This window comes from Cucumis sativus, chromosome 1, assembly GCF_000004075.3.
Source record: "Cucumis sativus cultivar 9930 chromosome 1, Cucumber_9930_V3, whole genome shotgun sequence".
Classification (NCBI taxonomy): Eukaryota; Viridiplantae; Streptophyta; class Magnoliopsida; order Cucurbitales; family Cucurbitaceae; genus Cucumis; species Cucumis sativus.
In genome coordinates, this window is record NC_026655.2 from 1441236 (window position 1) to 1463693 (window position 22458).

At 33.7% G+C, this 22458-nt stretch overlaps 4 protein-coding genes across 9 annotated transcripts; all 4 read right to left on the reverse strand.

Annotated features, from left to right (window-relative positions):
* Positions 1 to 5659: 5659 nt before the first annotated feature.
* On the reverse strand, positions 5660 to 8468 carry LOC101220028 (HVA22-like protein a). The gene is made up of 5 exons (XM_004138111.3): positions 8097 to 8468; positions 6843 to 6869; positions 6608 to 6730; positions 6104 to 6347; positions 5660 to 6015 (listed from the first exon to the last, which is right to left on the reverse strand). The coding sequence occupies exons 1-5, from the start codon at positions 8156 to 8158 to the stop codon at positions 5914 to 5916; spliced, it is 558 nt and encodes a 185-aa protein (XP_004138159.1). The 5' UTR covers positions 8159 to 8468; the 3' UTR covers positions 5660 to 5913.
* Positions 8469 to 8698: 230 nt separating this feature from the next.
* Positions 8699 to 11371, reverse strand: LOC101220270 (transcription factor bHLH47). 4 transcript variants are annotated; one of them, XM_031888333.1, is made up of 5 exons: positions 11130 to 11371; positions 10652 to 10760; positions 10217 to 10335; positions 9873 to 10000; positions 8699 to 9786 (listed from the first exon to the last, which is right to left on the reverse strand). In XM_031888333.1, exons 2-5 carry the CDS (start codon positions 10717 to 10719, stop codon positions 9319 to 9321), a joined length of 783 nt encoding a protein of 260 aa, XP_031744193.1. In that variant the 5' UTR covers positions 10720 to 10760; positions 11130 to 11371; the 3' UTR covers positions 8699 to 9318. The 4 variants fall into 4 exon arrangements, with proteins under 4 accessions (XP_031744193.1, XP_011660048.1, XP_031744199.1 ...); XM_011661746.2 differs by having other exon boundaries at positions 10652 to 10777; XM_031888339.1 differs by lacking the exon at positions 11130 to 11371 and adding an exon at positions 10895 to 11098.
* A 514-nt stretch (positions 11372 to 11885) lies between these two features.
* LOC101220816 lies at positions 11886 to 17317 on the reverse strand. 3 transcript variants are annotated; one of them, XM_011661758.2, is made up of 10 exons: positions 16913 to 17317; positions 15906 to 16063; positions 15756 to 15820; positions 15364 to 15404; positions 15114 to 15202; positions 14922 to 15035; positions 13849 to 13926; positions 13288 to 13353; positions 12704 to 12781; positions 11886 to 12346 (listed from the first exon to the last, which is right to left on the reverse strand). In XM_011661758.2, the coding sequence occupies exons 1-10, from the start codon at positions 17031 to 17033 to the stop codon at positions 12239 to 12241; spliced, it is 918 nt and encodes a 305-aa protein (XP_011660060.1). In that variant the 5' UTR covers positions 17034 to 17317; the 3' UTR covers positions 11886 to 12238. The 3 variants fall into 3 exon arrangements, with proteins under 3 accessions (XP_011660060.1, XP_031744188.1, XP_011660055.1); XM_031888328.1 differs by having other exon boundaries at positions 15906 to 16120; positions 16913 to 17316; XM_011661753.2 differs by having other exon boundaries at positions 15906 to 16072; positions 16913 to 17312.
* Positions 17318 to 19705: 2388 nt separating this feature from the next.
* Positions 19706 to 21853, reverse strand: LOC101221049 (transcription factor TCP14). The gene has a single exon (XM_004138116.3). It carries the CDS (start codon positions 21565 to 21567, stop codon positions 20314 to 20316), a length of 1254 nt encoding a protein of 417 aa, XP_004138164.2. The 5' UTR covers positions 21568 to 21853; the 3' UTR covers positions 19706 to 20313.
* Between the last annotated feature and the right edge of the window lie 605 nt (positions 21854 to 22458).

A 22458-nucleotide genomic window follows, 5' to 3' on the forward strand; every position in this document is an offset into this window, starting at 1 on the left:
TCACTTTTCTTTTTTCTCTTTTCCTTTAAGAATATATATTATATTAGATATGATCGTATAGAGTCGTCCAACTCTCAACCAAATTTAATTTTCATGAGCCATATTTAAGTGCAATTCATGGTATACTCATCTTTATATAAAAAATTAAAGTTATATTAAAAAATAATCACTTAAATGAGATACACAAAAAAAGATATACAAATATTTCTTTATTTGTTTGAGTTCAACTCTTCATTGAAGCGTTTTGGATGCAACTTTTGTTGCATTCATGTTCATGCATGCATTTTCTTCAACAACAAAGTAAGAAAATTAGATTGTTTGATAGGGAAAAATCGAATGCATATGAGTGGATATGAATTTTTCAAAATAATGAAAATTGAAAGTTGATTGAGTTCATAGTGGCTACTCTCTCTCTTCTCTATTATATCTATTATGTATATGAGTGAATTGATTATTAATTAGTTGACCAGTCAACTAAATATAAAGTAATATAGTGTACTTTATAAATGTAAATATGTGATATACAATCATATTATATTCAATTGAAAGAGATATACAAGACCTAGAGCCTAACCCTATTCATGTTTAATAAATCATTAGCATCTAGATCTTATCACATTAAATATCTCACAGTTAATATTTTACAAAACAGTGTCATCTTTCATCTTTACACACAACCTTCCTCTCCATGATTTTTCCAATGGGATATAACTGATATAAATTTAATGTAATATTAAATTACTATCCCAAGATAAAGCCTAATTAAAGTTTTTTCAAACAATTAAAATATCACCTATAAAAGAAGAAAAAAAAATAGATTTTAAAATTCATCTTCGAATGCATTAATTAGTACTTTTATCGAAAAAAATCTTAAATTCACTTAATTAGAGGTGATATCATGTGCATATATATATGATTTAGATTCCTTTGTAGTGATTTCTTAAAACTAATAACAGCCTTGCATGGACAAAAATAAATAATATGTTGTACTTTTTTCCAGTTTATCAACATCAAATAATTCCTTTGCTAATCATAGTATCATATCATCAATTAATTAGTATATAATATACATAATGAAGCTGAATTTTAATTCATTTCGTCTTAGGTTACACAAAAAAATTGCAATAAAAATGAATGTGAGTCCGCCCCACATTTGCATTAACTAATTAATTAAACATTACTCTAAACCATCTCTAATTAATTCTATAATCAAATAAATATAAAAGTCACCCTCAAAACTTTATGTTAAGTGAACACTTTAAGTAAGTAATTAGTTATTATATATATTTTCAAAGGTAATAATAATAAGAAGAAGAAGAATAAATATGGACAAAATTAGATAATAATTGAGAATCTCTGAGATGACCAATAAAACATAAAATCCAATTGAAAGAGACGTAGAAAATTTGGATCTTTTCAATAGAACAACAATAACAATTAATTAACCATTATTATTAATTATCATTACTATTACCAAGACTATAATAACAAAAGTTTAGTATGATTTGTAATGAGTAATTTTTTAAGAAACAAAAATGTATTTGAATCATTTATGTTTGTGGGAAAAGGAACAGAGAGATGTGATGAGATCATATAATTTAATTTTGCATAAAACCTAGAGGAACAATCAACATCAATGTTCATCACCACGTGCATCTGACTCCTCCAATCCCCTTGCAAATTAACATTATAAATTTTAAACTATGGTCTTAATTAATTAATTGAAGTAATATAATACACAGTGATTAAAGAAAGACAGTATAGGATATGTAATATGGGTTGGAGATCAGTTTAATCTTTTCTTTTCTTTTTCTAGTGGATGTATAGCAGTTAATAAATCTACGTATTATATATAATATGAAAGGGGCATTCTTCATCAATTTGGCTCCTCCATGCAATGTAATATATAATGTTTGTTATATCATATAATTAAATTAAAGACACACCCATATGCGTTGCAGCACAACTGTAGGGTTGACGTAATTAAATTAATTTTATTCATTAATTAAGCTAACACACCAATCTTCTCTTCTTATAATTCATTTGCATATTCAAAATATCAATCTCTCTCTCTCAACTATACTGACCTAGTTATATATATATATATACACACACCTACGTACCTACCACCATGGACGCAACCTACAAAGGAAGAGTTTAATTGATTCACTTGTAAAAGATTGTAACGGTGGTTTCAAACTCTTTTTTTCTTTCATTTTAAGACTATTATTGTATAATCGTCAAACGTGTTTTTTATGATAAGAATGTAACATAAGATTTCTACCGTTCATAAATACACTATAAGAATTTTCACTTTTAGCAACAAAAAAACGTGTGTTAGTTCTTTGAAACGAAATACTAGTTATATATTCTCATTTTGATTCCTAAACTTATGTGAGACGGGACGTGACGCGGTCGTACTTAGAGGAAAAAGAAATGGTAGGGGATGAAGTTAAAAGAAAGTGAATAGAAATGAAGGGCTCAGCAAGCATCGCGGGGCACATGAATGGACAGCGAAGAGGGTGTCAGTGCTTTTAGGGTTTAGTTTTGGTTTTGGTTTTAGTTTATAGTTTTAAAAAATGGGTGTTTTCTCTCCAAACCAATGGGCACTGTCAGATTTCCTTCTGGATCACTCTTCTACTAATTTTAATTTTCTTCTTAATTCATTTTACCCTCCAAATTTAATGATTTAATACTCTCATTGCCATATGCTCAAGATTTGTCTTCTTCTCTCTTTCATTTAAAATATACGTTGTTTTGCTTTGGAATGAGAGCATTATCATCTCTCTTTTGTCTCTAAACTCTCCTTTTTGTTTTTAATTTTCTGTCAATCAACACCGACGAAACCCTTAACTTTACTTCATTACTAGGTTATATACCAATACAACTTTATTACCATGCTATATATTAAATTACGAGAGAGTAAAAGGGATGAGCATCGATGTGGTTTGCACAATACGCATTTTGATCGATTGACTGATACTCGAGTTAGTCTTGGATTTGTAACTTTACATTAGAAAACAGTAAAGTGTTTTATCGTCTATCCAATGACGACTTTCATCGTTTATATTGAATGGTAATGTACGATTAACGTTTGGTCTCATAATTTTGTTAGGTTTTAAATTTTGGAAGTATGATGTTGAGCTAATACTTTCTGGGTGTAGTTAATTAGATTGCTATCACTTAAGGTTGTAATCAATGTGCACTTAAGTGCATCACTCACTCAATTACTCTTACTCTTGATAATAATTCAAATGTATGGATGTTAATCCTTCGAGATCCTTTCACTAGTCTCTCCTATTGGGTTCATTTTGCACCTTCACCAAGACTTCCCCATGAATCATTGAGCTCCTTAATTCTAAGCTTTATTAATAAGTCGTTTTAGCTTACTCTAGGTTCTTTATACACACTCTATATGTTCCTCTAGCTCTCTCATGAGTTCTTCAGTGTATTTATTTTTCAAATACAAAAAAGGAATCATCTATATCTTCTTAGTTCTCGTGTCTTTTTCTTTAAAAGTGTGTACTCGAAATGGCAACCGAGAATTCTCGATGAAACAAAAAGTATACTCGAAAAGGCAACCAAATTTGTGCTTATACTTTTACCATATATCACATAGGAACAAAGAATATGAGATATAGCACTCTAAAAGCTGGTTTGTAGCCCCTAGCTATATATATTCACCCTTTACTACAGAAACATACCATATAGTATAATTTAAAATACACATAGACTTCATACACACACACACACAAAAAAAAAACCTTAAACAAAGAAATTATAGGCAGTAATCATAGGTGTGTTTCAGAAAAGAAATCAATAATAATAATGTAATGATAGAAATAAAATGAAAGATGTGTATATAATTAATCAAGGGGTTTAAGACATGATTCTCTGAATATACAACAATAATAATAGAATGAAAATGTTATAGTGGGGAGTAGTTAATGCAAAATAAAGAGTATTAGTAGTTTGTTAATTAAAAGAATGGGGAAATAATATAGTGTATAGAAGAAGATTAATTGCATTTGGAAGGAGAGGATGAGAGACATTAGAAAACATAAACTTAGAAAGAAGAGAGAGTTGCACGTGGAAAGACTCTTAAATTAAAATAAAAAGAAAACAGCATCTTTTTATTTATTCGTTCCATGCATCGAAATTACAAAAACTAATAATAATAATAATTAATCATTTTCTCAAAATAATAATAATATTATTATTACTATTATAATTGTAATTAACAATTTAATAATTATATATTTAATGTTACTTTACTAATGGGTTGGGATAAAAAAAAAAAAAATTAAAAAAACCCAGTTACCTAGGCATTTCCATTTTTCGACTTTATGCCTTTTCAAACTTCATATTTTGGACTTTTTCTTTCAAATAATTAATAGTTAAATCTTTAGTGTTAAATAGCATATAATAACACTGAAATATTCCATTGAAAATACAAAATAGTGAAAAGTGTTACATTGTTCTAAAGACATTACAATTTAAATGAGAAAGGGGTGGGAATTTCAAATGTATAAAATGGATACTTTTTCAGTATACTAAATTTGTTTATCAATATAGCAATTTGATTAGTTTAAAATTAATGAAATTATGGCGAATGGTATTAGTGTTTATTGTTGACTATGTTTATAGATGAACAATTGGTTAGCAAGTGGGGGTTTGTTTGTTTATGTGAATATTTGAGTTTGATTTTAGGAAATCTACAAAATAATTGTGTGTGTTTAAGACAAATAGGGTATTAATTTGGAATTGTTTATAACTCTGTGATATCAACAAGTTGCAAAAACATATAGAAATTATTAATGAGTTTAATAATTGTAATTAAACTAAGTTTGATTAGTTCCTTAAGTATGCCAATCCAATGGTATATATATAACAAATAGTTGGAATTGAGTTAAAATATGGAAACATTCATTGCATGATTCCTCTTGGATCATGAAAATACAAAATTTCTTACTTTTGATTAATTAATACATTACCTAAGAAAGAGATCAGTCTCTGAAGTTATAATTAATTAAACACAAATGCTTAGCTACAATTAATAACAATCTCATTGCTAGTTTTTGTTGAGAGTTGTTTAAGTGAGACCTAAGTTAACTACAGCAGAAGAAAAATTGGAAAGTGGTATGAAAAAACGTCCTCAAAAAACAATTGAAACATCGATTCAACTTGGTAAGAATATATAACCAAGTTGTACTAAGTTTGACGCTCAATACTAAGTTTGGCGCTCTACAACATTGAGCGTCGCAACTACTTTAACATTGTTGGGATTGCTCGTGTTAGGAAAAACATCATAAATAGTCTAATAGTCTAATTTGAGTTAAGCTACACTATACTCTCTCCATACCAACAAAACATCAAAGTGGAATGTAATAGGTTCAGTCGTTCTAGAAATGTGTTCACGAAGAGTTAAAACACAAATCAAATTTGGAATATTGTTTAGAATAACATATGTTCCTACTTTTAAAGTATATTAGTATTAGATAATTAGCGACAGAAAAAGTGGAACAATTAAGAACTCAAAAAGTAAAAAACGAACCAATATATTTATAAAATATAACAAAATATCACAGACTACCTACGATGAACCACGACACACGAAGATAAACTAGTATCGGTATAGTCTATCGTAGTCTATCGAACATAAACAAACTCAAGACTTTATTTTCCAACCAAGTAAAGACTCAAATGTGAGGGGGAAGAACAAATAAGACATCAAAGCTCCAGAAGCCATAATAATATTAGACGAACTACTTAGAAGGAATATCTTACACATACGTTGTGTTTAGTGTTTCATATGAACAAAATACAAAACATACAGATAAACACTATCACACAGCATCAACCAACTGACAGCCAAAAGATTATCCTATCTTACCCTCCAACGTTTGATATAGACTAGTGCCAGTAATCATGGTTGTAGTCGTGGTCGTGATCATGGTCTTGGTCGTGGTTCTCAGTATAGCTCATGTAACGGTTACTCGTTCGAGCCTTATCAGCCTACAGAAATAAAATGAAAAAACATTTATATGTATCAGCAAGGTCAGTTAAAACTAACTAATTGGAGACCGAGTCAGAGTGCATATACCCTGTTGATGATGTTTTGGAGGCCTTCAGTCCCATTTTCAGCAATGTACTTTTCTGCAGCAGTTAGGATGTCATCGGGCTTGCTGAAGAAGTCCTTCATCTTTGGAACATACCAAATGTTAACTGTCTGTTTGTTGATGAATAGAGGCCTCACGAAATGCTCGTACACATATGCAGCACCACTGAAGTATGGAATGACTAACCAGCATGACAAAATCAACTTTGCATATGGCCAGATAGGGATCCTATGTAAAGATTTAATAGGAAAAATTGGAACTTCATCAGTGAATTTCAACCAGTTCTAATAAAATATCAACTTATCATAATCATATATGGGATTTGAAATTCTAAGTCCTAATCTCAAGCAAATTAACTAACATCAGTGTAACAAGAAAAAAAATAACTCACATATAGACCCAGGGAGCTTTAATTTTCACAAACTGAAAGCCATAGAACTGTATAATAAAATAAGCAAAACGCAATTTCTAAACTAAAGAAAATTTACCATTCAAGAAGTTTTGCAAATGTAAGCTCAAAGAGTGTGAGCATAGAATACAGAATCCAGTAAGTAAGCCATTGCTGATCGTCCACAGGAGACTTTGTTTCTATGGCTCTAACTGATGCATAGCTGCCAAATAGAAAACATTGGAGCTACAATTTTGGGATGCGACTGTCAAACAGTCCAAAGGCGTCGTTCAAGATAAGGATAGAAAGCTAAACAAAGAAGCAGAACCACTTACAGAGGATATACTAGACTCACAAGAGGCCTGCAAATGAAACCCAGGAATGAAGTTAAGAATTTGATGGTGTCCACTTACATGATTCTGATAGCAATCAGAAAATATTTTAAATAGAGTGGAAAAAGAAGCTAGTCATATACAGACATGTACAATTATTATTCACAACTAATGAGCACAAATAGCATTGCTGTACAGTTTCCTCTCAATCTTCTTTAAGGGTATCATCAATGGCTTCTTGATCTAGTCAGATCCATATGTTGTGCAAGTTGTGCATGATTGTTCCTCCATATCCCTCTACTCACTAGAAGGTCGTGGTAGTTACAGTCAATCATAGAAGATCAAATTACAAAGACCCCAGGTGCTTTAAAAAGTGAATCACTTGACCTAGAAGGTTTTCTACTTGGAACATAACCAAGACTAGAGGTCTTTGTGTTGGAATATTTGGCCTCAGGAGATCTGGTGCATGCTAAATGCTCTTGAAAACTAATCATAGAACTACAAAATGACATCCCCAAGTACTAAAGATTATATGCTTAGGATGCGTAAAAAGCTGAAAAGTTATCCAGTGCTAAACCACCAGTGATCAACTACATACTGCTTCTTAACATAAGAACACGATAATAAGGTCAAGGCTTGTTCGGTTCCCAAAGGGTTTCAACAAACTTAATTGTTTATATGAAACAAAATAACTAGCAGGTTTCGTAGTCCCTTGACAGGAAAGCTTACATGTGTTATGAGCAAAAACTGAAATATACAACAACAAAACCAAGTCCTTAACCAATGGGACTGGATAGAGTGCTCCATTCAAAGATCCTTCATTATTTCATGGTAGATTTAGTTGGACTAGAAGTACAGCCTATAATACTTAACAATGACAGGCCTCAGATCTGCGGTAAACCAGCTAAGTCAGTTTTCAGTTCCCCAACTGATACTCATTGACAGGATTGTCAAAGATTAGAAACTGTAGATTTTACTAAGCAGAGATGATATCAATTTTCTACCGATGGCTACAATATATTTCAGGACCCATTCCACCTAACCTGGAGCCCTTGCAAACACAAATTGGTGGCATATGCAAAGAAGTTGGGGTTCTCATTATTCCTTCCACTAAACACGTAGCTAATTTGATCGTTCATGAACAGATGATATTGAGGTTAACAGATAATTAGTCTAAAGAAGTTTTCTAGTTCGCCATGGCAAAGAAAAAACGAACCCTCATTTGGGAAAATCATAATCAAGAGGAGAGAAACATACCCGGCAAGAACATCGAAGTTTTTTAGGATGACCTTAAAAAAACTACCTGCTCCAGATCCCATTTGGCGTCGATTGATTGTGAATCACTTCCCGTTCTCCGGTTGATCTGAAACTTCTGGATGATCGATTCCTCGTAAAAGGGGCTCTTGGGTTTGTCGAGTTCGGTAGCCCAGAAAGAGAAACACAGTAAAGATTGGAACTTTGTGCCTTAATCATGAAACAAGTGCTGAGGTGAAAGTGATAAAAAAGGAAATTAGCGAACAAACCAATGGGAGATTTGGTAAATACTCTGTTTAATACAAATTGTTTAGTGTTACGAACTTTCCAGAGGCAAAAAGAAGAAAAGAAAAAGAAAAGATGCAAAAGAACAATAGAATAAAGAGAGATTAAAAGAAGAGAATATCAAACAGTTTAATGCCAATTTTATTACCTTAAATCTGTTGATTTGAGCTAACTTAATGAGCATAATTAGCCATTAATATGATTTCATATCATCAAACTAAAACTTGACCCAAAATGAAAGACGTTTTATGGTAATAGATTATGATTTCAATAACCTTGTACATAACTTAGTTGATTAAGACACATTCTTGTGTTCAATCTTAAAAAATGTTATTACTGCAATAGATTCCAAAATTGACAACCACTTTACAGATAATTAACTCCAAAGAAAAATAAAAATCATGACCATCTCAAGATTTCAATACTTGAGAGGCTAAGAACCGTTCCTTTTTTGGCCCTTTGAGAGAGGTGAAAGTTAAGGGTCCACCAAACATAAATTTGCACATGACGACATTACAGGTAAAGTGAAGCCTTCTCGAACTCACACCATTTCTTCTTTTTGTCTCAGATTCCCAAAATGTTGTCGAGCTTGACTGGGAAAATTCCAAGAACTCCAACAAAGTGAAACTTATATCTGAGAAGTTTTGCTCCACATCATCCCAATCTCTTTTTTCATTTCATAACTTAGCATGTTTGTACAAATTTCCAGATTTAATGGACCTGAAAATCAGGGGATGAAAAGTAGGAAGCCAATTGCTGATTCATTAACTTACTACAGCGTAAATAACAAACGATTCTAAGTCTCGAATCTAACATCCTACTAATAGACAGATCCTAAAACACAGGTTAGCCATCAGCCATTTTTAACTTATATACTACAAATCATCTATCTGCTGAGGGCATCTGTTTTAAATAAAGACAAAAGAGGTCACTAAATCAATCAGCTCTCACTTCTATCATAACCTCTTTCTCCCATATCTGCAAAGTTCTTGCAACCAATAGCTAAAGCTTCTTTACTTGCTTCTGTTGTTTGTGACAATTTGAGAAGTCCAGCAGGCCATGAATCTGCTGGTGTTGGATATCTGGCATGTGGTTTGCTTACATGTGAAGTAGGCATTATTGGGGCATGAGTTGCATCCGTTGCTGGATAAGATGGGAGATCTGGCCGAACAGGAACGATAAAAACGGCATGCGTTTGCTGCAATGTAGGTTCCATAACAGGCAATCCAAGGCATTCCCCTGAGAAATGTTGTACTGTCGTTCCTTGTTGTGGAAACTCTGAAGGTGGGGTGACATTTAAGTCAGGTTTAGAATGTACAGCCCTTGATTGTAACTCACTTTGTAGTTTCTCAATCTGAGATGCTAAAGCAGAAGTCTCTTCTCGCAGCTCAGTCTTCTCGATGTCAACCTGTACAATATAAACCAAGTCAACTACTTTGAGCAATGTTCCTTTAGAGTCAAAGAAAGAGGTAATTGTCTTGTTAAGAGCCTTACGTATCGGGATTCTGACAACAACAATGCATGCTCCTTTCTAAGGCACTCGATCTGACCAAACAAGTCTTTCAGCAGCCGACTTGCTTCAGACAATATAGATGCCTTTCCGTTATTGGGTTCTGTCAGCTCTGCAGATGACCATTCCAAGTATGAGAATAGCTGACAATATGCCACAATAGGGAATATCTTAAGATTCTACCAAATCGAAAGTGGGAGCGTATCACACTACGTTTTACATAAGAAGACATTTTCCACAAACGGTAAAACATAAATGATCACCAAATTGAGGGCGGTTGTGAATTAATAAAGCAATATAGTCATAGATTGGCAGAAGCAGAAATTACCAAGTGCATTTGCAAGGTCAAGGAAGAGATCGTTTAAATGCTCTCGCTTCAACTTCTCCCTCTCAGCCTTGTGAATTTTCTTTGGAACTTTCACCTGATTCTTTTTACCAGGAGAATTCCTGCATAAGGAGCCAGTTAAAAGTTTACATTCATACTGCTAAACGATCGCAAATTACTAAATGCAGCATCTTCAGCATATTCATAAATACATCATCAGACAAACTTTCTAGTTTCTACCATCAACACACTAATGATTTAATTCAAAGCAAAATTGCAAAACCGAAGTCCATCTTTCTATCCCGTTTCCATATCGGCATATTCAACAACTAATTCACTACTTTATGCGAGTTATACAACAACAGAAGCACTACAATTTGAAAACATTCAGTCCATTCAACAAAGTAAATATTAGAATCAAGAATCATCAAGCGTTACCTAGATACCGACGCCATGACTGGAGCATCAGTTTCAACAACCGGTTTCGAAGGAACCTCAGAAACCATGATCTTCAACAGTAAGTGAAACCGAATGAAATGCCAGAATTCTGCAATTACATAACCCCTACCAATATATCTTAATAATCAAAACAAAGCAAAAACAATGTAAAACTTAAGACCTGATAAAAAAAAATTCCATTTTTTTCATTTCAACCGACGCAAGAAATTATACAAAACATACGTTAGATCATCGCATGAGTGGCAATTGCTACTCCACACTCAACATAAAAGAAAAGAGCATTTGCAGTAACAAAAAACCGAAATTTCCAGCATTTTGAAAGTGAAAAGTCAGCAAAGAGGCATATTGGATGGAAAATTGTGAAAAAACAAAGAGACCCAAGTGAGGAAATGAAGAAAACTATAAGAAAAGAAAACAAAGAGAGAGAAACAAAATAGGGATGAATAAGAGACAATACCTGGGAAGTGAAGGAGTAATATGAAAGGTTAGAGACAGAAAGGGGAGAAATTGGAAGATGAAGAAAGAGAGATATAGAAAGAAAATGGTGGGAAATTAGGGCTGGCGCAGTCTGATCTCAAATGGGCGTGTGGAAGGAAGGTCTGAGAGTATAGAGAGCACGTGGCCGGCGACTTGCCGGAAGCATGGTCGACACGCTCCCATTTTGTCGTTTCCTCTCAATTTCAATTTCTCGTCATCTCTCTTTGCCTCTCATTTTGCTTACGTGTCCTATGACTTGGCCATCTCCAATACTTCATTGCCACATCACCTCCACCGCATTTCCCCACAATTAAAGCTTTTCTTTGGTTGAAGTATTCGAAAGTTTAACGTTTCTCAATCTCCAAAAAGAGTGTGGCAACCACGAGGGCGAAGACTGAATGCATCGTCCCATTGACCATTCAGGAGCGTGTCCACCACACACGCGCATTCCTAATGCTCATCTCCCCCTCATCCCTTCTCCATCTTCACTTTCAAATAACAAACAAAATTCCAACTTATCCCCTCTCCCTCTCCTACAATTGATATCGTTCATATACAACTCTTCTTCAAGATAGAATATGATTACTCAGGCGTACATGTTTGTTGCATTTAAAAGAAACAAATAATATCAATAGAGTTGCACATTGAGTTGTTGCTTTCTATTTGTTTTTCTTAATTGTTAAATACTCTTTTAAAACATAAAATTTAAACTTGCTCATTGGTTGTACGGGCTTGCTTTTCATCAATTAGAGTCTAATTAAGTATCATTCAACTAATGATAACAATTTCTTTCCGTGAAATGAATATATCAACAATATATTTTAACATTGGTTGTACGTGCTTGCTTTTAAAGCTCCATCGTTATTTATTTACAAGAAAGCACTTTCGTAACGTATAGCCATCTCAAGTATTTCACGAAGTCGAGCAATTTTGAAACCATTCCGAGGGGGCTGTGGAAGGGACGAATTGGACTGCTGTTCAATTCAATGCTCTTAAATTTTGCCTCAGCTACGGTTTGTTTACAAGAGAACTCTTTAAAACTTGGTTGTATAAGGCTTCAATATGAAGATTATATAGACATTCTTCATCTCAAGAGCTGTCGCAGCCAAGTGGGAACTTGCGAACCTTCATCCTTCCATTCAAAGCCAAAGCTAACACATCATATTCCTCCACATACCACAGCTCCGAAACTACTGCCTGCAACATTTCAAATTGATTACCTTCATTTTAAGCTATGCATCGATTTCATGGAATCAATCCAACTTATATTCCATGATCCCCATCTATTTTCACATTACAACTCTCGAAGTAGTTTGTTATTTGTTTTTCCCCCACATTTTGCTTTCCCATCTTGACAATACCCTAAAAAACAATTATTTTTTAACTTCTAACGTATGTATTACGGGTCCTCATAATGTTATCTCTGTAAGAAGGAGAAGGATTGGAAACATCTTTACTATTATACTCAGCCTACCAAGCTAAGTTTTAAATATAAAACAACCAAAATGTATAGATACGTACAAATAAATTAAAACATGAAGATTAAGAACTTACCTCAAATCCACGGATTTGTTTATTCAAGCGAGCAACCAACTCGTGGAAGAGTTGGAGTTCATCAGAACTTCTACCGAGCTACAACAAAAAAAAAAAAAAAAAAAAAGTCACGGAAAAGTAAAGATTCAACAAATATGCCATCAACTATCAAATAGGCTTAAGACTTCATCTGAATTTTGAGAAGTTCCCTTTTAACTTTTTTTGTATTAAGTTCGAAATTACATTTATTATTTCAATAAAGTTTCACTTGCTTAAAACCACCTATTTATGCATATTAAAACAAAACGTTCATATGAAAAATTTTCTAGAATTTCGTCATGGGATTTTGGTATTCTTTTGTTTAATTTAGAAGAAAATGGAAAATTTCAGAGTAGAACTAAGCTTCTAAAAAAATGTATGAAGTCTCCCATAGTCCCCTCTCACTTTCAGGTCAACAAAGCTAACTATTATCACAATTGACCACATTCATATACCAGTTCCTATCCTCACACCACGCAATTATGATAAGAACTACGCAGGCTTCCTGAATCTCAACTTGAAGCAAGTAAGAAATATCTAAAATAAACATTGGTAAGAGACAGTACCGTTTGTGAAATTTTAGGGTGACCCAAAAGCCGAGCAAATGATGTGTGAAGAATAGCAGCATCATACTGTAAAAGACATGGGACTGAAAATTAGTTCTTTTATACCCACACTTTGTGTCAATGGTTGGCAAGATAAACCAATAAATGCAGCATAAAGTGGATGACATATAAAATTTCCAATCAATTGGAGTGCTCACGGGAACTACAGGCCATTCTTCTTAAGTATTTTCAATTAAAAAAACAGCTAAATGTAATTAACAATAAAATTTCCCCCAAATCCATTTTTAAACTTTCCAACTCCCAGAAAGTGGCAAAGCAAGAAAATGGAAATTAATAGCTGTTGCGTCAGTGCGGAGACTACCAAGGGCTCACCAATCTCAAAAATAGGCATCAAAGCCAAAAATAATAGATGATGGGACAAGTTCTCTCATCTATTACCTGAGTGTACTAATATTACATGCCCTCCAACTTAAATGATTACTCTAAAGATTACTATGGAGTAGTAGTTTGCTGACTGCTACTATTTCGAATAAACTGATATTAATAATCAGAAACTCATACAAGTTGTTTCTCAGGTGCATGTGGAAGTGCTGTCCTTAGTTTAGCACGGATTGTCACAGGATCTGTCCCTGATATTACCTACATAAAAGGAAAATAAGTATCAGCAAAAATTTATGATTCAACAATATTCTTTAACCTCCACAGTCCTATGACAGGAGAAATAATTGCACTAGCTGACTGTCTTCAGTATTAGACCAAGTTACATACCTAAAAAGGACAACGTTCCAATTGTAATGAATATCAGAATACTAATTGTCTTCCCATTGTAATAGGAAGGTGCCAAAAGTATCAGAGTAATTATGATGTGTCAACAATAAAAACTATCTCAGGTTTTTTTACCTCCATGAGTGTCTAGGTCAACTTGCACACACTTTTAACTATAGTCTCAAAACAACCATCTAACCTTTCAATATTTGGTTGTCAAGAAAACCCACAGGATAATAAATCTTAAGTGGTCATCATAGCTTGCACTCATTTACTCTAAGTCTATATACATTAGCTCCTCATCCACTAGGTTTGGGTGTCTTTCTATATCCTCAATATATTTAATTATCTGGTCGGTTATCTTATGCCTCATTTCAGTTCTCATAAATCAATCCTCAATATATGTCTCTAGTTCTTATCATGATTGAAAAGGTTTGGGTGTTTGCATTCTCAATGTATTTCTCTAGTTCTATCAGAATGACAAGATTTTTACTTATCTGGATATTTCACTATAGTTTTAGTGAAAATATACAGAGTAACATTACCAGAGAAATTTTCAAAAATCGAAGGAGACCTCTCTGAACTCTTGTGCAGTCTCAGTTCAGTTTGTTGTTCCTTTTCTTAAACAGAAGAGCAGAAGGTTACATAAAACATCAATGCTTACATTTAATGTGAGAAAACATGGCAATGTGGTAAGTCATGGTCTGAAAAATAAGGTAAATAGTGAACTGTGCAAGTCATGTTTTCCTGACCCTCAATTAATGTATTGCCGAGGAAAAACTTCAAAGAAAAAAAAAAGCAGCCCAAGTCTAGACACTTGAACGATCTAGAAATGCTAAAGTGACGTCACCATAAGTTAAAAGGTTTACCTGCCAACATCCTAGAAGAACACCTGTTGAAGTTAGAATAACCCTGTCTAGAACTATTTTCAAATGACACATATGCTCTGTCGCAGACTTCACGGCAGATGCTTCAGCTTCAATCTGCCAGACAGAAAATTTTTCAAAAAGGTATGAAAAAAGGTTTGAAGCAATACAATGACAGATCAGAAGGAAACTTGCCTCGTCGTTACTAGCAGGAATCGGTGTAATGTGATGTGATGCATGGAACATGCTAAAATGGTACAAGCTAGAGTTCTGAAACCAAATTGCTAAACAAAGAATAGGGGAACACATGTTAGGGAATGATACCATACTCGTGACAAAAAGAAGGGGAAAAAAAAGACGATCATGTCTACATTAAAAACATATTCATATGAACCATAAGAAGTAAACAATGACCTACTTAAGAAAATGAAAACCTAAAACATACCTTCATCAAAATAAGGGTCAAATATGGATTTTACAGCCTCACTGCAGCACAACGTAAATGTTTATGAATAGGCATAAGCACTATATACCTAAATAAGACAACAATAAATCCTACAACAAAAAAGAAAAACAGTCTAGGAAGTATAACGATTGAAGATGTCTACTCTCTTCAATTGTAACATGTTTAATCGACAAAGAGCACTTCTTACCAATAATCAGAGAATTTTTTAGCATGAAATTACACAATACGAAACATGTCCTTTTCACCACTTATATATATATATTTAATCTATTCAGTGATGACATCACGAAATGCTAAATGGATGGATGAACATGAGGAATTCAATTTTGATAGTTTCCAAGGCTATGTTAAAACGTTTAAAAAATACTTACAATATGGGAACTGAGTACTCTGTGCTTAGATACAAAACATTGGCACGAACAGGAGGATTTGCAGCCTGCAAACATGAAAAGGACATCATTCACAGCAAATGTGGAAAGAAATCTAAATTTAGATCATAAGTTTTTTAAGGAACAGCTTGCCTTCAATACAGGGGTCACAGTTCCATCCTTAATGGTGAAGATATCAGAAAGTGATAAAGACTGAGATGTTTCACCGCCCTTGAGGAAAACTGCCCCTTTCTCATCTAAATCCCTCTCCATCTTATCGTATAACTTTGATCTTAACTCAGAATTTGATACTGAAGAATCTGATAGACGTTATCAGGAAAGGGATAGACTTCATTTCATATACCTTGCTAAATTAAACCCAAGTAAAATTAAACGCATTTATAGAATTGCAAGTAGTAATATTAGATTCTTCGGATGACATGACACATGGTTGCAACAAGCACAAAAGCTTCGAAAAAATGGCAAGTACAAAGCAGTTTTGTTAGCTTTTTTGGTCATGTAGAGATTAGGAATTCAAATTAGCCACAGTCCAAACCAATTTCCTGAAACTTTTAAAGTAAATTCAAGAGCAATTTATAAAAGGAAACTTTGTATTTCGACATAAAAACGCCTAAAAAAATCAAGATTGAAAAAAGTAATTAGTAGAAAAACCCTACAACCAAAAAAACATTTTAAGTATTGTTAGATATTGGTAATGAATTTGACTAAATTCACCATCACCTAACAACCTAATTTTTTAATCAAATATTTTATAACTTTAATTTTTCTTTTTTAACAACAATTCCTAACAACACGATATCAGATCAAAGTGTAAGCTCAGATTTCTTATGAATGTGCTGTTATCCTTCTATTACATTGTATCAGATCAAATATCTTAAGTGCCGCTAAGCGTTCAGGTGTACATTAAAATCTGAACAAGAGAAGAATTCTACTTAATTAATTTAGTTGCTTTTAACTTATAACCGTATAAAAATGGAAAAAAAAAAAAAAGTAACTTAGAGCATATGAATCGATTCGATCGAACTCTCACTATACAAATCTTGTTACGATCAATTGAAACCTAAATTCCCAAATCGAGATCGCCAATATTCAAAAAATTAACAAAGCAAAACACCCCATGATAGGAAGGAGAAGAATACCTGAGGAAGAAGTAGAGTTGTGGAGGGCCATTTGAAAGAGAAAGAAGAAGAGAACAGCGGAGGTGAGCCAGATCAAGGCGACAGTGGTGGAGTGAGCCGAGAAAATTCCAGTCCTTCCCATGAAGGATCTGAGCTTTTGAGCAATCCTAAGCGAGTGAGTGAGTGAATGATTGAGTTCAATCAAATCGAGAGCGAAGAATTCAAAGAAGGGGAGTCATTTCACAGAGTCGCGACTCCCGAGTGGGGGCAATGAGTTGTGACTCGGTCGGCCGGGCCACCGTGAGATTTGGGGCGACGAGCAATCGCCGATTCCGTATTTTCCACATTACTAACTCCACCGTACCATATTTTAATGAATATTAATGTATTTAAGTTTAAGTTCTTTCTTAACCCCAAATTTTTACTTTAAACTATGGATTTAACAGATTCAACTTAGTCTGACCCTTTAATTACCTTTTAAAGACTCGACAAACATTAGTCGATCTGTCATCATTAGCATCTTCTCGTTTGATCATTAATCGATAAACGAGAAAATCTTTTGTTCACTAATTATGAAAAAGAAAGAATAAAGTACTCACGAAAGCCTTTGATGTTTCATTTTAGGACCGTTGCTATATGCATGTTATCTTTTCAACCACATTGTTACTAAACAAAGCTTAAATCGTTACTCAATCTAAAGTTATTTTGAATAAAACCAAAAACTCTATTCATGGGCCGATGTCCTAACAACCAACGTGTAGCCTTATATCAAACCCAACCACGTTGCTTTATATTATGGGTCCAAATTTCATTACCAAATCCACCTTTTTCCCTAATTCTTTCCTTTTATATTTCTTCGATTAATCTCTTTTTTTCTTCTTCTTTGTCCAATTCCTAATCATTTTGTTATGAATAATTTGGGTGGGAAACTGGAATGTTCAATTAAGATTTAAAAAGAAGAAAAAGAATAATTCTAAAAGGAGGGGGAGGCAACATACTTTTCTTTTTTATTACTTTAGATATCTTACTATAAGGCCACCTTTTTTTCACTGTTCAAAGTTTTGTTTCTTTCTCTAACCCAAAAAAAGCAATTCTATTCAAAATATATATCATCGTCTATTTTTAATCAATCTTAAGTTTGTTTTTCTTTAATAAAATTGACTAAAATGATTGTTCAACATGCATAAAACTTGCATGTAAGCTTTGAGGGGTTCATGTAGCTCATTCATCTACTTTGATCGCATTGCTAGAGCTTACTTGCATGAAAGTATATAAATTTAATCCAAATTTGTATTGTACTCATAAATAAATAACCTATAGTTTTAATGTGCATCATACGTGTATCCAGATTAAGAGAACTCATTATAAATAGCTTAGAACGTTAGTTTATTAGATTTAGGTTATTAAGATAAAACCAATAATCAACAACACTTTATTGATAGTAGTATAAAATCCAACGTTACTTTCTCAAAATTCGTATTGAGATATACAATAATCATCCAAATATTTCTTTTTTTTCCAAAACCATCCCAACAAGTTTGTTGAGCCTAAAGAGGCATTGCCTTAATTATTTAGATGTGTTCTTCAATGATGCATATGAGTAGTCTTCTTTTTATTTCTCTCTCTCTCTCTCTCTTTAAATTAAGTTTTTAATTTATGTGTTGGGGACCATAGATTTTGTAGCACAATGAACTCATATGCATGTGCCTAATGTGTTGGATGGAGACCTATCCTATTTATTCATTATAATTGTATTCCAACCTTAGCTTACATTTTATTATTACTTTTTCAAATCTTACTCTCACATTCTCTCCATTAAATTACCAAAATATTTCAACCATTCCTTCCCTTTTAACACTACAGTCTTGTCTATTCTATCAACCGTTTAAATGTTCCTTCTCCAATTCACATTTCTTTCAATTAATATGACAAAATTGAAAATACAAGATGTATATTCATTTTTGGTGGATTTCATTTATAACTAATTAACCTAACACAGATCACAAGATTTTATAAACTTTATATTAAACATGATTTGCAATAAAATGCGAATGATCTCGTTATTTGCAACGTAATAATGATATTATGAATTGCACATAATAATTGAATATAAGAATAAAGAAACAATATAAGACTTATTTTCCTTGTCTAAAAGTAAAAGCTTTTGAATTTTCAAACTTTCAATTTTCGTTCTTTTTAGAAAGGCTCGAGTAGGGTTATTAATTTTAATCAAACAAAGAAAAAAAAAAACAACTTTTTCCTATTAGTTTATATTTACAACAACAATGTATGTATTAGACATTTTTCTTTGGTTTGAGGAAGACTGAAATGGAGAATTAGTTAATAAGAAAAAGTTGATGGGTGTTTTGGTAAAAGAGGAGAAGTGGAGGGGGGGAGGGCATAGAAATAAATAAAAAGAAAGGGAGGAGGAGATATTGGGGAGAACCAATCAAAAATTTCCACAATAATAATAATAATAAATCGTAAGCTGTTGTCTATATAGTACTGTACGCTCTTCTGACACAAAAAACAAACCCACATATATTACGTAAATTTAAATTTAAATTTCAAATGCAAATTAATTTAACTTTTCCAGATTCCCATTTTCCTTTTTTAATTTTATTTTGCATACTACTGTTACTACTACTACTAACTCAATCATGTGTAGAAGAAAAAGGTTAAAAGGGACCTACAGATAAATAAAAATAAATATAGATAATGATCATCATTCCTAATTTTTATTTTTTTATTTATAAAAATCAAATTTAAAAAATTGAAATAAAAATAAAAATAAAAAATAAAAAAAAAGAAGAAGAAAGAATGATCCACCTGTTTGTCAGTGACATTGTACATTGGTTTAGGCAATGAGCAGCAAGTGGGTCCCTCCCACCTGAGCCAACACCTGGAATTGATAAGATCAGGGCCCCACCCTCCTCCTCCTTCCTCTCTCTCTCTCTCTCTCTCTTTTTTTTTTAATTAATTAACCATAACATTACTGTTTCATTTGGTAAATGTAGTAGGAACCTCTTTTTATTACCATGCAAATATATAATAGTATGTTAAAGAGTAATATAATGATGATGATGATGATGCAGTCAAAAAATCAAATCATAAATATGTGAAGATCATACTCTTACACTCTTTTATCTCTCTCTTTTAGTCTTTTTCTATCTCTCTCATTCATCACACCCTTAAGAAAAAAAAAACCTCCAATATTTATTAATCACACGAAAAAAAATAATTTTAACCAAAAAAAGAAAGAAATTAGAAAATTAAAATAAAAAAAGAAGGAGAAAAAAAAACTCGATTTTTTTAAAAAAAAATGGAAAATCAAACCTCACGTGTGTTTCCACACATCAAACGACCACACATGTGGACGGAACGGCGAAGAAATTCGACAGTTTTGCGTTTTTCCGTTTTTGTTACGACTGGTGACTCGTTGTATCATGCCGATCATCTCCACCACCACCGCCGCCGTGATGTGACTGCGACCCACTTCCTTGTGGTTCCATTACGCCGCTACTAGAAACTGACCGATATGGATTTAGTCCGGCGAGTATATTTAAGTGTCCTTCACTCGAACTATTATTATTGTTGTTGTTGTTGTTGTTATTACTCCCTCCGCCGGTGCCGGACCCGAATTGTTGACCTGGCACCAACGCCACCGGTGCCGGAAAGTTCATGAAATGTAACCCACTCGACATCGTTCCTCTGTACAAGCCGCTGTTATTAACCGACGGAAACGTCCATATCGGATCACCCCCCATCACTTGGTTATTTGTATTCGTAAGCATCCAAAAATTTGCCGGAACCTGAGCTCCTCCGTGACTCGCTGGAATCGTCCCTGTACTCGATTGCAACAGATAACTCCCCATTTGATGTTGCGACGAAGACGACGACAACTCCTGCTCCGTCGACGGTCTTCTCTTCCGTCCTATACTGATTTCCTCCGCCGCATCTGAGAGGTCTAACGAAGAGGGAGTGTCTCTTATTTCGGGTTTCGCTTGCAGCAGAGAGTTTCCGATGTTGGTGGACTGGAAATTGAGAAGAGCGGCGGTGGAGGAGGTTTCCGACGAGAGGCCAAAACCCGGGAATAGGGTTCGACGTTGTTGATGAAGGGAGAAATTCGGGTTGTAATAAGAGGAAGATCGGAGCTGTGAAGGAACCGACATACTAGAACCAGAGCTACGTAACGAAATGTTAAGCGATGTGAAATTAGCCGGGATAGTACCGGTTCCAGTAGCAGCAATCACAGCGGGTTCCGCTTGTTGAAGAAGCCACTCGATGGTTTCACCGTCGGACTTATGGCCTAATTCTCTAGTAAGTTGGAATACCCTAGCCGCACATAAGGCCGGCATTCGTATACGACGACCCCGTCCATCGACTTTCGTGTGACGGTCTTTGGTAGAAGTTCTCTTTGGTGGGGGCTTCTTAGAAGTCTCTGCTGCAACAACTGAACTGGTCGTGGTTGTGGTCGTAGTCGTAGTAGTAGTCGTGTCGGCAGAGATAGCAAGAGAAGGGTAAGGAGAAGTAGAACAAGAGGCAGCATCGTCGTCTTTCTTTTCAAGTAATTGAAATGGGAAAGTAGGACGGTGTTGGTGTTGGTGCTGGTGTTGGTGGTGGTGATTCTGGTGGTGATGGTGATGATGGTGGTGAAGTTCATCACCTCCTTCCATGATCGCATGAAGAACAAAAAAAAAAAAAATGTAAAAAAAAAAAAGAAAAAAAAAAGACTTAGTCAGTCTTTTTTTAAAAAAAAGAATGGTGGGTCTGTCATATTCTCTAAAATTAGGGACACATGAAGGAAAAAAATGGTATGTGTTTTTGTTGTTGATGTTGATGATGAGAAGAGAGAAGAAGAAGAGATAAGAGAGGAGGAGAGGAAGAAGAATGGGAAACTTTAAGCAACAAAGATAATGAGTGGGAATTATAGGAAGGAGAGGGAAGAGGGTTTTAAAAATTGATATGTATTGTTTTTTAGGAAAAAGAAATTTGGTTTGCTTATCAATTAGTGTAAACTTTGAAAATATTTACATAAACTATTTAAATTCATAAAAATAAAAAATAAAAATAAAAATTAGGGATTATGTGGGGGTTCCCTTTTTATTGTGGGTTGGACAGCCCCTTTGGTTCAGAGTCCACGTGAGGTGCTTTTTTTTTTTTGAAATTAATTAAAAGAAAAGAAAATTATATATATATATATACTTACATATTATATTGAAATTTTATGATTCAATCCACAAGGACAATGGTGGCCAAAGTAGAGGGACCCATTTCTACTAAGTCAAAAAAAATTGTGAGACTTGTAAAAGGAAAGATTATCCTTGTGGGGTACTATCCTCCCCATTCAACTCATCATTTTCCTCTCTCTTTCTCTCTTCCTTTTCCTTACCCATTACCACTTTTTTTTTTACCCTTACATTAGGTTAAGAATTGCTTGTAAAGGGTGACATTTTCAATTCAACAAATCATCTTTCCAAACTTTTTAACTTTCTACCTTCTCAAAAATCAATGAAAGTAAAATTTGTAGTTTTAGTCTCTATTTCTAGAAACTAACAACTACAAAT